Source organism: Lagenorhynchus albirostris, chromosome 20, assembly GCF_949774975.1.
Source record: "Lagenorhynchus albirostris chromosome 20, mLagAlb1.1, whole genome shotgun sequence".
Classification (NCBI taxonomy): Eukaryota; Metazoa; Chordata; class Mammalia; order Artiodactyla; family Delphinidae; genus Lagenorhynchus; species Lagenorhynchus albirostris.
Genome location: NC_083114.1, coordinates 44,636,753 through 44,653,582, shown reverse-complemented (window position 1 = coordinate 44,653,582; position 16,830 = coordinate 44,636,753). Strand labels below are relative to the sequence as shown.

The 16,830-nt window shown below is 55.2% G+C and overlaps 1 protein-coding gene across 2 annotated transcripts in view; it reads right to left on the bottom strand.

The window, feature by feature from the left end:
• Nucleotides 1–16,830, bottom strand: part of MRC2 (mannose receptor C type 2) — a 54,673-nt gene that overhangs the window by 15,166 nt on the left and 22,677 nt on the right. For both annotated transcript variants that reach the window (XM_060133030.1, XM_060133028.1), the window contains exons 2-9: nt 6,621–7,022; nt 5,738–5,911; nt 5,368–5,532; nt 5,090–5,203; nt 4,446–4,592; nt 1,586–1,774; nt 1,310–1,464; nt 85–192 (exon numbers count right to left, since the gene is read on the bottom strand). In XM_060133030.1, coding sequence (XP_059989013.1) covers nt 85–192; nt 1,310–1,464; nt 1,586–1,774; nt 4,446–4,592; nt 5,090–5,203; nt 5,368–5,532; nt 5,738–5,911; nt 6,621–7,022 — 1,454 coding nt within the window. The remainder of the gene's footprint in view (nt 1–84; nt 193–1,309; nt 1,465–1,585; nt 1,775–4,445; nt 4,593–5,089; nt 5,204–5,367; nt 5,533–5,737; nt 5,912–6,620; nt 7,023–16,830) is intronic.

Below are 16,830 nucleotides of genomic sequence, written 5' to 3'. Positions count from 1 at the left end.
AGGCTGCAGGCTTCCACCTGCCCTCCTGCCCCTGGGAGCCCCTCTGGTTGGCCTCACCCGGGGCAGCTCCAGAAGCACCCTCACCTTCCGGCAGCCATGGTCCTCCTCAGCGGCCCCCTGGCTCAGCTGGCCTGCCTTCTTGCAGATGGATGGCAGGGACTGGTTACAGGGACTGTCATTCCAGCGACCTTCCTAGGGACACAGGGTAAGGGGGAGTCTCAATCTATCTCCTCCAAATCTCCCAAACCCCTTCAGTGAACCTGGTTCCCAGACCTGGCCGTGCCTCTGACTTGCTGTGTGATTCTGAGCAAGAAGCTTGACCTCTCTGTGCTCTAGGCTGGAAAATGGGGGAAGCAGGATTAGTGCTACAAGCCTCACAGGGCTGATGAGAGCACACAGAGTTGATGCGCAAATGCCTCGAAACTTTGACAAGCACTGTCTAAATGGAAAAAGGTGCTCTCTTAAATTACTTACAGCTCATTTCATAAACATGAAGGACAAGCTGGCTAAGACTGTGAACAGGACAGACAAATGAGATTCCCAGGTCGGCAAGGCGTCCAGCCAGTACCTGCAGATCCAGGGCGAGCAGGGGCCGTGTGCCCAGACCCTCACCTCAGCTGACGGAGCTGAAGAGGAACTTAGTCCTCGGCCCCTCCTAACTGCCTTAGCCCTCCTGTGTCCAGGGCACCCAGCCAGCAGTTTTTGTCTGCCTTGAGCTGCATCTGGAGGGCAGAGGTGTTAATATGTCCCAGCCCCCAGGAGAATGCCTGGCGCATAGCAGATGCTCAATAAATAATTGTTCATAAGTTTTTAAATAGCATCCTCTAAGCCAGACGTCTCCACAGTCGCTGGCACTGTTGGCTGTATCTCACGGCAGAATGTCCTGTCTCTGGAGTAAGTAGTCTGTCCCTACAGCTTTGTCCATTCTTTAAGGGCCAGACTTATCTCTGCTTGAAGCCCTGGATCAATTCCTTCATCCACCCACACTGTCTGAGCCAAAGCCATGGCAAACAGTCACAGCTCCATCATTTCTTGAGGGGGCAGGACCCTGGGCTGGGTAGGGCTGGCACTGAGCAGTCCTGCCTGCAGAGCATGTCCACATAATGTGAGTTCTGACGCCACCTGCAGGCGGGGAAGTGCAGCTGGCAAGAGACCAAGATCGCACCAGGCACCGTCCCAAGGCTTCACAAGAACTCACTCCTTTAATCCTCCCAGTGACCCTCTGAGGTTGGCACCATTAGAGTTCCCGACAGATGAGGAAACTGAGGCTAGGTCTGGGGGCCCCGTGACAGGGAGAGGGGGTTCTCACCGGCCCCCAGATAGTGACACAGTCCTCCAGGCTGTCCCGGAAGTTGTTGGGCTCAAAAGGATGCCAGTGGGTGAAGCTCACGAGGCTCCCGTCGGACCACTCAAAATTCATCTGCAGTTTCAGGTCGTTGAGACCGATCCACAGCTCCTCCACCTCTGGGGTGCGGCCGGGGAGAGGGGACACGGGGAGGTCAGCCTCCGGCACCGGCAGGGGAGGGAGGGACAGCCCCTGGGCCTCCGGGCGGATGGGATGGGCGCGGGGGACGCGGCCCCTCACCCTGCTTGATCTGCTTGGTGATGAACTCCAGCTCCGCCACGCTGTGGATGCTGAGCAGGTCGCCCCCGCCCCGCAGACACATCTTCTTGGACTCCTGCCAGCTGCGCTTCTCGGCCTGCAGGCGGTAGCAGTGGCCCTGGAAGGGCTGCCAGCTGGGCTCGCACTCCACCTTCACGTTGGCCCACACGTCTGCGGACACCAGAGAGGCCGCTGCTCAGGGACCGAGCTGCCCAGCCCGGGAACCGACCCCCTGGGTGTCAACACAGGCAGGGGCCTGGAAGTCACCCCCTCCCCAACCCTGTCACAGATCCGCCCTTCCCACGACGACAGGTCTGAATACCGAATGATGCTGGAAAGACAAAACTCCCAGGGTGGCTGTAGCCCCGGGAGGTGGTGGCAGATTCCACCCAAGACAGGACGGCCCCCCCAAGCTGGGGCTCTCACGGAGAGACAGATGGGGATTCAGGACAGACCAGCCCCAGGAGCCTCAGTTTCCTCCTCTGTAAATGGGGTTTCCTGCTGTAAGATTACAACTTAGCGCGTGTCCACCTCACTTAATAAATGGCACAGCCGTCACTGTCTCAAAGAACATCTATGGAGTGTGGCTCCATTAGTCCGGGATGAAGGGGGTGGGGAAACGGGGCCTCCCAGGTCAGCAGCTCGTGAACTCACTGCTGCCTGACAGGCGTCCCCTGGCTGGGATTTTTACTCTTGATCCTCCCCCCATCCCCACCCCCAGCTCCTCTCCCTGAACCCTAGGGCTGAGAAACCAACCGGCCTTAGGCCCTTCCTCACTCCCATTTCCATGCATTTCAAGATCACCCCCTAGGGATCAGGGTCCACAGGCACCTGATGCAAACAAGCTCTCACTTGGGTCTTGGCAAGAGAAAACAAGACTTTACCAAACCACCCACAACATCAGGCTTGGACAGGATTCTGCTGGCTGGGCAACAAAGCATGTACCCACTTGAAGCATCGCCCCACTGGGATCCACTCCATCCTGGGAGATGCTCCAGGGTCCAGCCATACTGTCTCTTGGAGACCTGGCAGAGTGGGGAAGGGCTGAGGGCCCGAGCAGCCTCCCTCCTTGGCTCAAGACCTATCGATCATCTCTTGTCAGCCGCTGAGCTAAGACCCAAGGCTGCCTCCTTGGACAGAAGAGTTTAGTGGGTGTGCAGACCCAAGGGCTGTAGGAAGAAGGGAGTTTAGGAAATGAGGACGCTTTGGGGGCATGACGGCGCCTGCCTCTAAAATGACACGCTTTGAGTGATGAGTCCCGGGAGGCAGAACCACCCAAGAAACTGCTTAGAAAATACACCTCGTGCAGAGAGATGTGGGCCAGGATGAAAGAGGAAATCCACGGCTAGAGACATACCTGCAGGTCCGTGAGGCCCCAGAGGAGAACCCCCCACAGCAGCCACTCTGGGCAGATCCAGGGGACAGAGGACTTGGTGAGGGGCCAGTCCCGATGGGGGCCACAGAGAGGCCTGCCCACACTGGCCCTGTGGCCCTCCTTTCAGAATGGGAAGCCCTGGAACTGGCGCCTGCCCCAGGCTCCCCCTGAGCTGGAGGTGAGGCGCCCTAGATGTGGGTGCCAATGTTTGAAACCTTTGCTCCTGACCCCCGAGGGGGTGAGGACAGACAGTGGTGGCCAGTGACCCTGAATCAACCTTTGGCAACACTTCAATGGTCAGATGCAGAAGTTTTGCTCTGTAAGCTCTTACTTTCTGTTTTGTGGCTTTTTTTCTGGTTTTGCTGTATTTTCCGTGTACAAATCCCGTCTTCACCCCATGGCTACTGGACTCCTGCAGTAGCCCCTCCAACCTAAGGAGACGCTCCTTTAGGCCAGGCCAGGTCTCCAGCCTTAAAGCAACCCTGCAATGGGGTTGAGTTTATCCTCAGTTTGCACCTCTGAGACTAAGCTGCGGACCCAAGGCCACACCCCAAAGCGGGTGCCGGCCTCTAGAGCTATCTCGGTGAATCACAAATGTGGACCAGACACTCCCTGCCTTAAAAGTCTGCAAAGGCTCCCACAGCCTACCCGGCCCCACCCAGATTTCACCCAGAAGCCAAGATCCTTCAGGAACTGGCTGCAACCTGCCTTTCTGAACCGTCTTGTTCCCCTGCCCTCTAATCCAGTACTTTCCAAACTGTACCTGCACATGAATCGCCTAAGGATCTTGGGAAATGCAGGTTCTAATTCAATTAATTGGTGGGGGGGTGCACCTGAGATTCTACATTTATAACAAGCATTTATAACATCACCTGGGAAGGTGACGCTGTGCTGCTGGACGGCGGACCACACTTTAAGTGGTTAGCGCCTATACTCTAACCCTTAGTTAGGGAGCAATACTCCCCGTCCTTAAAGCTGCCGTGAACTTCCAGGCCACCGTGCCTTTGCACCTGCAGTCCCCTCTGCCAGGAATGCCCTTCCCTCACACCTCTTTATGCCTTTTTAAACTTACGCTCAACTTGAAAGGCCCAAATCCAATGTCACTTCCAGGAAACCTTCCTTAAGTCTCTGGAGCTTAATCAATTTTTTCTCTAGGCCCCTCTGATATTTATTATACATGTGTTTTATAATAGCACATAACTCAGGATATTCCAATTGAATGTTGAGGTGTCTGTCACCTCCAGCAGTCTGTGACCACCACGAGGACACGTTGAGTCCGGAGGCATTGAACACTGTGCTCAACGAACGTTCCCGGAACGAATTAATGGCACATTTCAGTTTGTTCAGACTTCAGCTGAACCATTAAAAAGAATAGTGAGGATCAGAGACCCCAGTGCTGGGAGGCTGAGCCGCCGGCGGCTGCGGCCCTGACGAGCCCCACCCACGCCCCGCGGCTGCCAGGCTCACCGGGAGGCGGGGGCTCGGCGGCCGTGGCATTGGGCTTCTTCTTGCAGACGTAGGGCAGCGCGATGCTGCAGTCGCGGTTCTGCCAGCCGCCCGACGACTCCGTGCGGATCACTCCGCAATTCTCCTCGCTCGGGTTGTCCGGCTGATCTGTGGGGAGGGCAGGGCGCCAGCGCCCCAGGCGAGAGAAACTCACCCCCTGGCCCGGGAGCCCTACCCCGAACCTCGTGCTCCCTCGGGAGACCTGAGCCCGCTCAGATGCCCAGCGCCCCGCTTCGGCCCTCCTGCTGCCTCACCTGGGCCCACGTGGTCCTGGTGCCTCTGCGCGGCAACCCGTTCCAGCCCCGCCCGCCCGCCCTGGCCAGGCTGCTGGCGCGCTCGGTGCCCCGGTGCCCGTGGCTGAAGGGGTGCGTGGAGAATAAGATCCAGTCCCCCTCCCAGGCCCTGTGTCCCGAGGAAGGGGCATCGGTTCCTAATTCAGACAACACACGCCATGGACCAGTGGCGCCCGGTCCAGAAGGGGGTGGAAATCTGCCCCCACCCTCACTGCTCTCCTGGAGTAGTGTACCAGCGAAGGAGCAAATAAGAGACCAAGTGCCTGTGCGGAGGTCCCCTGGCCTCCCTGCGCCCCAAACCCCGCGCCTCACCACTCTCCCAGTTGAGGTACTTGAGAGGCGAGTTGTCCGACCACTGCCAGCCTCCGCTGGTGTCCAGGTCGTTAAGGCCAATCCACAGTGTGGAGCTATAGCCAGTGAGCAGCCCTGACAGCAAGATAGCGACAGTGAGGAAGGGGTCGCCCCATCCCTGGCCCTCCACCCTCTGCCCCACCACCAGCATCCCTACCCCCACCAGCAGAAAGGGCTCAGGGCCCTCCAAAGGCGGGGCAGGTCTCAGGCGCCTGCCCCCCGCCCCGCCCCAGCCTCACCATTGATGTAGGTCTGCTCGTGGATCTCCGTGATGCTCAGCAGATCCGCCCCCTGTTGCTCACAGCTGGCCCAGGCCTCCCTCCAGGACAGCGTGGACTGGAAGTTAAACTGATAGCAGCTGTCCGTCAGCTGGTCCTTGTCCCAGAAGGTCTCACAGTCGTTACCTGCCACCACGATAGCCGAGTGTGGGTCCCTCCCCAGCCCTGTCCTGCAGGGCCCACAGGGGGTCCCTCCAGGAGTGCAGTGACTCCACACAGGCTGCCCCGTGCTGCGAGGAGAGGCCACTTCCCACTCTGCCCCGCAAGTTCCACCACCCGCACGCGTCCCCCAGGGCCAGCCTCCCGCCAGCCCCGCCCGCTCCACTCTCACTCTTGATGGGGCAGAAGCCCCAGCGCTCGTCCTTGCCGTAGTCCTGGGTGGTGGCGCACCACAGGTGCCCGTCCTCGCGGCCTGTGCTGGTGCAGCCGTGGAACCACTGGTTGTCATACTTGAAGGGGATGGTGCACGGCTTCCCGTGGGAGTTGCCCTGGATGGTGTAGACCTCTGCAGGAGAGGGGAGCCAAGACCTTGGCATCTGGACCCCAGAGGCTGCCTATCCCTCAGACAAAAACCCCCTATAACCCTGGGAGCCGGGGTGGGCAGGGGTCAGCAGAGAGTGGGAGGGGCAGTGGCACCAGACTGTGGCTTTAACGCTCCCTCTGCCGTCAGGTCAGCCCAGGAACCTGGGAGAGGGCCTACTGCTCATCCCATAGGGCTGGGAAGGGGGCCCCGCAGTGCCCCTTAATGCCTGTCCAAAATCCAGCTGGCCCTCACGCCAAATTCTATCTTGGAACTCCCAGGAAAGGACCCTTAGGATGAAGCTGCCCACCAGGAAAGGCCCCTCTCACTGGGTGACTCTGGTTCCTGTTCACCCCTGCAAAATGGGGATCAAGACCCCTGTGGAGGATTACCCTGGGGTCTCCCCGGAAGAGTGGGCCTGGGGGAAGGGATTTCTCATTTGATTTTACGTTATACACTGTTGTACTGTCTGGGGTCTTTACAAGAGTGTATTAACTTCGTAATTTTTAAAAAAGCAAATTATATGCTTTGAAGTCCATTTTCTCAATTATTCCAAAAAGCTTCCCATTGCAATGAAAGAGGTGCCTGCCAGAGGTCTGCGGAGGCCAAGGTTTTGTCACCCCAGCATCTGCCCTTGTGGCTCTAGGCCCCGGACACGAGGAGCCCCAGCCCTGCCCTGCCAGCAGCCTCTCACCATAGTAGGGCCGAGCACACAGGTCCTCATCGCTGCCATAGATGCGCCACTGGCCGCTGCGGGTCTGGTCGCCACGCTCAGGGGTGCCAGCCTTGGACGTGTTGCCGGAACGGCCCCCCAGGAGCAGGGACAGCTGGTCACCCAGTGTGCGACAGTGCCAGCGAAGATTCAGTGCCTCCCGGTCACACTCGTACATGCCCAGGGAGGCGGTGGTGTTGGTGCCCGGCCAGCCTGTGCCCAGGCACTGCATGGTGCCCAGGTTGAAGAGCCGGTTTCGGGAGACCCACTTCCAGCGCTGGGCAGGAAGGCTGGCATTGCAGGCTGGGGAGACTCGGACTTGCCCACCTTGGGTCTCCAGGCAGCCCTGCAGTCCATGGCTGAAGATGAGGAAGACGTTGGGTTCTGGAAGGGAAGGCAGGACACGAGGCCATCACAGGGGTCTCCTGGCCGCCCCTGACGGCCAGGCCGCCTGCAGACACTGACCATGATCCTGGTGCTGGGCTGTGAGCCTTCTCTCATATGATAAATCACTCAGTCTTCACTACTGGCCCTTTGGGTGTTGGCAAGAGGCACTGCTGTCCCCCTGCGCCCAGTCAAGGCAGAGCCTAGGCGACCAGCCTCTGTTCTAGCCCCATGCCACCTGAAGGTAGGACTCAGCCTTCCGTCCCACCCCCCTAAAGCAAACCCAACTCCATTCGGCAAGTTGGGAACTGTTTACTTTTCTGAAGATCTTATGAGGACGGTGAAGGTGTTCACATCACACACCACGCTGCAACCTTTATCCCAACCTCTGTTACGTAGCGCTGTTTTTCCGCCAGAGTTCTCCAGCCTGGAGTCGCTTTGTCTCACTCTCCCCTCCTGCTCCTCAGATGCAGCGGCTCCATCTTCTTCTCTCATTTAGAATCTTCCCAAACCACTCACCACACCCGCCCCCAGCAAAACCCAACCATTCATGTCCCATAACCATCTCACTCCTTAGATTTTAGACAGAGCTTAGCTCTCTGGCTTCCCCAATCCTGCATCTTCTCACCCATCACCTCACTGAGCACTCTATGAAAGACATTGAAATCCAACCTGCCCCCTGCACACCTACTTCACAGATGAAGAAATCAAGATTTAAATTTAGAGGAGGTAGATCAATGGTTGCCTGGGGCTGGGTTGGGGTGATGGGAATGGGGAGTGACTGGGGAAAGGTACAGCGTCTCTTTGGGGGGGTGATGAAAATGTGCTAAAATTAGATTGTCATGATAGTTGCACAATTCTGTGAACATACTAAAACCCAATTAAAGGCACATTTTAAATGGGTGAGTTTTACAATATGTGAATTGTATCTCAAAAGCTGTGATTATATCTTAAAGTGTTTGAGAGAGAGAAAGTGAGAGAAAAAGGACGAAACTGACGTGAGTTTGAGCTGTGAAGCGACCCACTCATGGTACCAAACAGCCAGTAAGCGAACCCAGGTCTCTGTGACACCCACGTTTCACCACCTCCTTCTTGTTCCTTAGCTGCCACTTAGTACACGCCACACACATGCAGCACATCTCAGTCTCCAGAGCACGTCTGCATCCACTGGCCCTTCAGGATTATTTTCATGCCTTGAAAGCATGAGTCTGACTGCTAGGGTTCAAATCTCTGCTCTGCCACTCAATGTGGGAGTTGGGCACGCGGCTTGGTTTCCTCATCGTGAGACTACTGTCAACGTTAAATGAGATAAGACATGTAAAGTGCTTGGAACAGGGTCTAACACACAGTAAGAGCACCATAAATGTTGATGATGATGATGATTCCGTATTATAGGCGAAGTATTTGACTAGGGGTAGTAGAACAATTTGACCAGAGTCACAAGGCTGAAATTTGGCCCCAGTCTTCTGAGTCCAAGCCCCAGACCTTTCTGTTCCACCATGCTGGCCTTGGCATTCCTCTGTAAGTCATTCTTCATGGCCAGGCAGCGTGATCTTTTAAAGATGTAAATAAGTTGTAAAAAAAATTTTTTTAAATAATATTGGAGTGTTGAAGGTCATAAAGAAAACAGCGATAACTTCAATAACATAATAATTTTTTCATGGCATGAAAAATGCCATAAAAAATCAAAATTCAAGTGACAAAAATATGTGTAACTTACTAGAGGCAAATAGTTTATTGCCTAAAATGAAAAGAGCTTTTATAAAAAAATACAATAAATTATGAGTAAAATGGCACCAAGATAGTAGAAAATGAATAAAAGATATGTATACACAGCTAAAAAAAAAAAGAAGAAATGCAATTGGTTCTTAAATATTTGAAATGACAGCCTCTCTCACAGTAAAAGAAAAGCAATATAAGTCAGGTTAGTCTCTCTCCTGCCTTCAAAGGCAATTCATCATTCTGCAAATAAAATTCATACTACTTACTATGAGCCACGAGGCCCTACATGTTCTGGTCCTGCCTACCAGTCTGATCTCATATGATACTACTGTCCCTTGCTCAAGTCAAGGACCTCCTGGCCCCTTCTTGAACAGGCCTCTTTCCTGCCTCAGGGCCTTTGCACTGCTCCCTCTGCCTGGCATTTCACATTTCAAAAAAAGTCACATCTTTAGAGAGGCCCTCCCTGATCTCCCAATCTAAAGTGGTAACCACAGTTATTCTCTAGCATAATTCTCTTCACAGCATTTATTGTTATCTGGTATTTTTTCCAACATCCGGGTTATCTGTGAGTCTGGGCCTACCGACTATTTTTTCTGTTGATTATGCGTCACTTTTTCCTGCTGCCTGCATGTCTAGTAATTTTTATTACATACTGGATATAGTGGATAATGTTACAAGGAGTCTGGAGGTTTTTTTGGCGTATTGGACTTGTAGATGACGTGTTACAGGGAGTCTGGACTTTTTATCTTCCTAAAAAGAATGTTGAGTTTTGTTGTGGCAGGCAGTTAAGTCGCTGCTGGATCATCTCGATCCCGGAGACGCTTTGGTTTTACGTTTTGCCGGGGTGGGGTTGTTTGCGTTTTTCTGTTCAGTCTTAAGGTGTGGCCCTTAGCCTTGGGTTTAATCACAGATGAGGTCTTCTAGAGTTTTCAAAGAAAACCTTAGGCAATTACTCAGCTCCTCTAACTTGGTGGAACTTGAATTCCAAACTCTTGTTTCCCCAGCACCGGGCAGCAACTGCAATCTCCTCCTCCAGCTGCTGTTTCTCGCTGGGCTCCTTAAAGCTTCGCTCTGCCCACGCACAGTTTACAAGCGGCCACGGATTTGATGAGAACTTGTAGGAGGACATCTCCTGCCTTTCCAGGATTTTCCCTCTTGATTTTTAGCTCTTCTGGTAGCCCCACACTCTGACCGGTAAAGATGTTTGAGCTCCTCAGCCTGGGCAGGGCTCTCAGGAGGAACAGCTGCTGAAGTGAACCACTCGCTCAGCAGCCTCTTCTCTTTCAAGGACTGTTTCCTCCCCAGCCTCTGTCTGGGTTTGATTGCTCTCGAACCACTGTATTTTATATTTTGTCCTTAGTCGATAAGGACTCTTGGCCAGAGAATTAGACTAATACAAGCTAACCTGCCATTTCCAGAACCAGAGCTCATGATCTGACGTGGTTTTGTTTATTTTCTGTCTCCCCTCTTGTTCAGAAGCTTCCAAGGACTTCATCTTCACACTATATTCCCCAGTACCTATAACTCTGCCCAACATACGGTAATACTTAATATAATAACGAATGAATGAATGAATTTCATGCCTAAATAACAATCACAACCAACCCGTCTAACTTTCTGCTCCCTGTCCCGGCTGCCAAATTCATTTTCCTAAAACAGAGCGCCCACATCTCCTGCCGCTGCGTGTTTGAAACTCCGCAGTGGGAAGGCCAGTGGGGAGGGACACCGGTCACTCTATTCTCTGACAACACCAGGATGGGGGTCCTCTCGGGGCAAGACACGGGTGACTTCCTAAAGGACCAACGAGGGCGACTGCCACAGCTAATCCTCCCCCGCTGCCCTCACCCCAACCCTCCCTTCCGGCCCCCCTCCAGGAACCATAAACTGGCCCAGGACTTGATCCAGGCCTGTCTGAGCCTTTGATTGGATCGGGCATTTGATCCTCAGAAACTCCACTCCAGCGAGGAGAGTCAGTAATAACAGAAAGTGGCCCTTGGCAGGCGGTAGGGAGAGGGCGTGGGACCGGAAAAGGGAGAAAGTAGTGCTTGCTTTTATAGGCGCTCTTGGAGATGGGTGGGGCTGGACATGCAGCTCAAAACGTCACAGGAGCCCACGGCAGCCCAGGGGGACAGTATCTCCCCTTCCTCCCTGACCAGAAAACCCACGCATGGTCTACATCAAGTCGTAACAAATGGCAAATGCAGGGTCTGAAAGAGGCCTGTGGGGTCGGAAGACGCCACCTTCTCACCTCTCGGCAGATGAGGAAACCGAGGCCCAGAGGGCAAGAGAGCAGGATGCCCAATCGCGGTACCTTTCAAGGCCTCCGTTTCCTCCTCTGTCACGTGGATCACTGCGCAAGTCCCCTCCTCGCTCAGCTGTCCTAGGTTCTGGGTTCAAATCCACATATCTACCTGGAGCGCCTGCTATGTGCACGGTATGTCCCAGGCAACGCGGGGAACACGAGGAAACACACAGCACCAGCCTAGTTAGAGAACAGTGGGTTTGGACGCAGCAGGACCTGAGGGCAAACGAGCCCTTCAAGTCCAGGTGTCTGGAGGTGGCGGAGAGAGCTGAGTCTTCAGAGTCTGAAGTCACTGAGGATCCGCAGGGGGCAGAGGGTGAGGAATGCGGGTCACAGAAGTGCCTTGGCGGCAGCGGCAGCAGCAAATGAGAAAAGGATAAGGAACTTGGGAGCGGCGGGGAGGCTGAGGCCAATTCTCAGCGGTGGAACCCAGGGGCTTTGCTGAGCAGGGGGCTGCGGGACTCTAGGGAGAGCATTTTCCGCTCAGGGTCGAGGGGCGGGGGGAAGGAAGCTGTTTCTCCAGGGGCCAATGGAAGCAGAGATGAAGCCCAGCCTTGGCCGAGCCGGAAACGCTCAGGCGAGAGGCAAGGGAACCAGGCATTTTGAGAACTGCCTCTGTGTGCTTTGCATGCACGGTCTCCGCGGGCACACGGGAAGCGGCAGAGGGAGCTCAAAGCGCGGAGGCCTGATGCCCCCCACCTCCCAAGAAGGTCCCCTCCAGCCTCACCCAGCTCCCTAGCCTCGCTCCACTCACTTGGGGAGCCTCAGGTGGCAATGCAGGGAGTGGGAGTGGCCCCCACTAGGACCTCGGTAGGGTCCTCAGCAAGGACAAAGATGACCCCTTGTATCTGGATGGCAACCACACCGACACCACAACGCCAGGCACCCAGTTGTGGGCCACGATGCACTTGTTCAGAGAGTGAATGAATGAATGAGGCCAGGGAGGGAACTGTGCATCGAAAACCAACTGCACGTCATTCATTCATTTGTTCAACAAATATTCCCTGAGATTCTCACAGGTGGCAGGCAGGGTGCCAAGCACAGAGGGTGTGAGGATGAGCCACCCAGATACAACCCAGCCCCTGTCACCATACGGGCTGGCGGGAGCCAGGCTCTGCGGGGAACATACGGAGACGATAACGGAATCCCTGACCTCGTGGAGCTGCCCGTAGTCTCTGGTCTTTGTTTTTGTCTACCTAGCAAACTTCCCACCCTCTTCCCCTTATTATTCATAAAGTATTTTCCTGCATCTCTAGCTATGTGAGTGGGCACGAGGCTCACTACTGACCAATAATCATGTCCATCCCCCTGGCTACAGTGACTGGCACTTAAACAGGGCTGATCAGAGTCCTCTCCTGGAGCCCTGACGTCTCCTCTCTCTGTTCACGTGGCTAAACTGGGGCTGCCAACGGCCACGTTTCCTAGCATGAGGAAAAGATCTTTCTGTTGTAAGCAAGGAAGGAGATAATATGGAAAGAGACGCAGAGCTGAGAGATGGAAGGAGAGGAAGTGAGTCCTTGTGGTGCAGAATGTCCAGCCCCAGCCCCTGGGTCCCTGCGGCTCTTCCTCCGCACTGTGCATCACTCGGGATCATTTGCAGCCACATCCCTTTCTTTTTTTTAGCTGAGCTGGTTTGCATGGCGCTTTTGTCCTTGTAACCAAAGAATCCTGATAAACACACAACCCTAGGTCCATGGACCAGTCTGGAACACTGGTCCATGCTCCTTACGCCCCTGGAGGCATTGTTCCAGAGTCCCCTCTGACCGTCAGACCAATGATGAGCTTCTTGGGCCGGTGGCTGCCTCTGAGCCACGTCAGAGGAGGTGCTTGGAGGCTGGACCCACCGCATCCTCTCCGGTGGCTCCCCCAGAGACTTTCTCATTCATGACAATGACAAGCATTTACGAAACACTGAACTAGATACTATAGGGAAATTAAGGATGTGGCTTCTGCCCTCAAGATGTTTACAGTGAAGCTGGAGATGCAGAACTCACAAAGCAATCCATGAAAAAGTTACAAGCAACACATCAACAAGTGTGCAAAACAGTCAGATCTAATTTATACCACACGGTTGGGGGTAAATGGATAGAATGGATTTCCCAGGTAACTGAAGGAATCTTTCTGGTGTGGAATCCATACTTCCTTGCTTCTCAGACATCCAGGGCATCACCCTGGAAATTTATTCCCGTGCTCAGAGGTAACTGGGTTTTAAAGATATCTGCCCTACACTGAGTAACCCCACCTCCTGCCTCCGGGTTGAGGGTCACCGTGGCCTCCTTTCCTTTCCCGTCTGCTGTAAGGTACACACAATGTGCCGGTCCTGAGGCTGAGTGCAGAGGCTCACAACTGTCTGTTTCTCAGCAGCAAACCTCTCAGCTGTCCCTGCAGCTTCCCGGACTCAGCCTAGCAGCAGAGGCAGCCAGAGGTCTGACCTCCGATGAGACGGCTGTTCCCCATCACAAGCTGAAGACATCACGCTGAAGGAAGCGGAGGGGAGGTTCACTCGAGCACAGTGCCTGGCACACAGCAGGCTCTCCACAAATATCTACTGAACGAGGGACACGTCAAACAAAACCCTGAAAGGCGCAAGCAGAGACAAGGACACGGAGGGTGTTCCAAGTTCGGGGAATGGCAGAATCAAAGACTGGGGACCCAGCAAACAGCCTGGCTCAGCTCCTAGAGAGCTGGGGACCAGGGACCAGCTGGCGAGCCTGGGGGGAGCTGACCATATTTGGTCCCAGAGGGCGCAGCAGGGTGGCCTCCAGCCGCTGAGTCTCTCCCCGCACCACCCGCCCCCCTCCCCGGCCGTCTCCCCCTTTGGCACCCCTCCCCAGGCCACGCAGAGGCCAGGGGTCATCCCAGGGAGAGCCACAGCCGCCCGCAGGGCTGCCAGCCAAAAGGAGCAGCTGTTTTCAATGAGCCACTTGGCCCTGAGGCCAGGCCTGGAAATGTCCGAGTCAGCAGAAGCTGCCAGTTCCGCCCTGCAGAGGGGCCAACCCTGGGGACCAGGCGTCCCACCCTGCGCCACCCTCTGCTAGAGGCTGTGTCCATGTCCCTGCACGCACACTGGACCTGGGGGGGGGGGTGGCGCGGCAGGGCATTCCTTCCATGGAGGTCAGGGGAGTCACACGCCTTCGAGGTCCAATACTCTGCCCAACCGTGCAGCATCGCCACCAAAATCCTGAGCTAGTGTGGGCTTCCCCCTCTACCGTCCACCCTCCAGGCTCTTCCTACTCTCCGGCCTCCTCCCCAGCAGCCCTTCCACTCCAGCCAGACCAAACTGCTGGTCCATTACAGAGCATGGGACAAAACCGAACACACACAGCCCCGAGGAGGCTCCGCGGCTGTCCCACGCACGCTTGTGTGCAGTGTCTCTCTCAATCTCTCCAGCAGCAGTCAACCTCCTCTAGAGACGCTCTTTTCCCCCCTTAAAATGTCTGTATTGCACGATGTGATATGCTGTGTCTTAAGATGTTAAAGCAAACTCTGGCAGAGAATGAGTTAAGAGATGGGCTTGTCACCTAATACATGCAAGAGGATGGTGTGAAGGGGGGATGGGAATTCCGGTAAATTCGGAAAGGCAGCTTTCACCCTCCCATGGCTCTGCCTGGGTCCCCCAGGCGGTGCCGGCTGAGGGGAGCTGGCCCCTGGGGCTCTCGGAGACGCAAATCCTCACCCGCCCTGACCTTCACCCCGTGGCGATTTAAGAGTGTTTGATCTCATGCCCTGCTGTCTTTTGTCTTCTCAGACTAAAGCATCACGATATTTTCGGCCTGTCCTTTCCCAGGCCCCATCTTGTACGAAGGCTAGGAAGGGCGGGGGATGCCGAGCCCCATATCGCCTCTAACCTCTGGGGGGACCCTGCACCCCTCTGCTCACGGGCAGCTCCCGCAGCCTCGCCCCCCTGCCTGGTCCCCACGTCTCTTTCTCTACTGGAGCATCCCAGGGGCGGGCCCACCTTGACCCCATCCTCCCTCACGCCCGCCTCCAGGACCCGAGGTGCTGGGCCCAGCCCGTCCTCGGAGTTCCGGGTCTTCGTGGCCGCTGCGCCCCCCACCTAGGCCGTGCGCCCTCCTTCCGCGATGCGCCCCATCTCCGCGGCGCGGCGCGGCCCGGGGCCTTTGGGCGCAGACCCCTCCCCCAGCCCCGCCGCGGCCACGAGGTCCGCCAGGCTCCCCAGCCCAGCTCTGCGAACCCCAGGTCGGCGGCCTCCGGCGCCGTCTGTTAGCCCGCAGCCAAAATAAACAGCCCAAAGCCACTTCCTTCCCCGGGGGGCAACTTTCACAACAACGGCCGGCTCCGGTCGTGGCAGGAAGCGGCCTTCTGGGCCAGGACAATCCAACCTCACTGACCAGCCAGCGAAGGGCAGGATCCAGGACCCGCGGCTGCGGCCGGGCCCAGCTCCGCATTCGACCCTGGAAGGGAGCGCGCGTGGGTGGGGGCGTAGCCGTCCCGGCGCAGAAATCACGCGCCCGCCGCCCGCGCCGGCCTCCGCGGAGCCACACTTGTTTCACTTCTCCGTGGGAGTCGTCAGCAGATTATCTCATAAAAGCACGGATAGGAGAGCCCCAGCCCCAGCGCTGCATTAGATGCTTCATACCTCTGATTTAGGATGAGTAAATGAATGAGTGAAAGGATTTATAATAAAGGAGACACCGGGACAAACTGAGAGAGAGCGACTTTTAAAAAATTTAGTTTGGGGAATTCCCTGGCGGCCCAGTGGTTAGGCCTCCTCGCTTTCACTGCGGGGGCGGGGGGAGGGTTGGTTCAACTGGCCAAACAAAAAAAAATTTAGCTTTGCCAAAGTGGCTGCAGAAGTGGGGGGGGGCAGTAACTTAAAGCTAAAATACTAGAAGCCCCCCCCCGCCCCCCTACTGCTTACTGCAGAGTCAACAGAAAGGAAGAAAAAAATCTCCTTTAGGCCTTTCTGTATTTTCCACAGTGAAGATTTTTTTCAAACAAAGAAAGAGAAACGTGTGGGGAATTAAACTAAAATCTAACGATTTGTTTGTGAGAAACTGAGGTTTCAAATATAAACCATTGGATTCGCAAGAACTATTTTATGAACAATTTTTCGTTTTTCTTTTGGCTGCGTTGGGTCTTCATTGCTGCGCGCGGGCTTTCTCTAGTTGTGGCGAGTGGGCTTCTCACTGCGGTGGTTTCTCTTGTTGTGGAGCACGGGCTCTAGGTGCGTGGGCTTCAGTAGTTGTGGCTCACGGGCTCTAGAGCACAGGCTCAGTAGTTGTGGCGCACGAGCTTAGTTGCTCTGCGGCATGGGGGAACCAGGGCTCGAACCCGTGTCCCCTGCATTGGCAGGCAGATTCTTAGCCACTGCGCCACCAGGGAAGCCCAACAATTTCTAACTAACGGTCTTTCACATAACATAGAAAAAAGGGTAGGATCCCTCCCCCCCATTCACACAACACAATGAGTTCCTCATTGGCTAAGTGCCCCTTGAGGGCTCAGGTTCTATCCTCCGCCTCTCCATGTCCCCAGCATTTGCCTGCCATAGTCTGGACTCACAAATGTCGAATGACAGAATGAATATGAACTGGAGGGTCTTAGAATTCATCTTGTCAGTCCTTTAGAATTTGGAAACCGAAACACAGAAAGGTTAAGTGACTAGTCCAAGGACATTCAAACAACTGGAACCATGACCTTTCCATTAGGACTAAACCTTATTCAAGTCCTGAACCGCATCACACCAGTATCTGCTTATATAAGTTGACCATATCATTTATTGTCTCATGTTGAGAATGAGAAGGGGAGTTACTAATAATTACA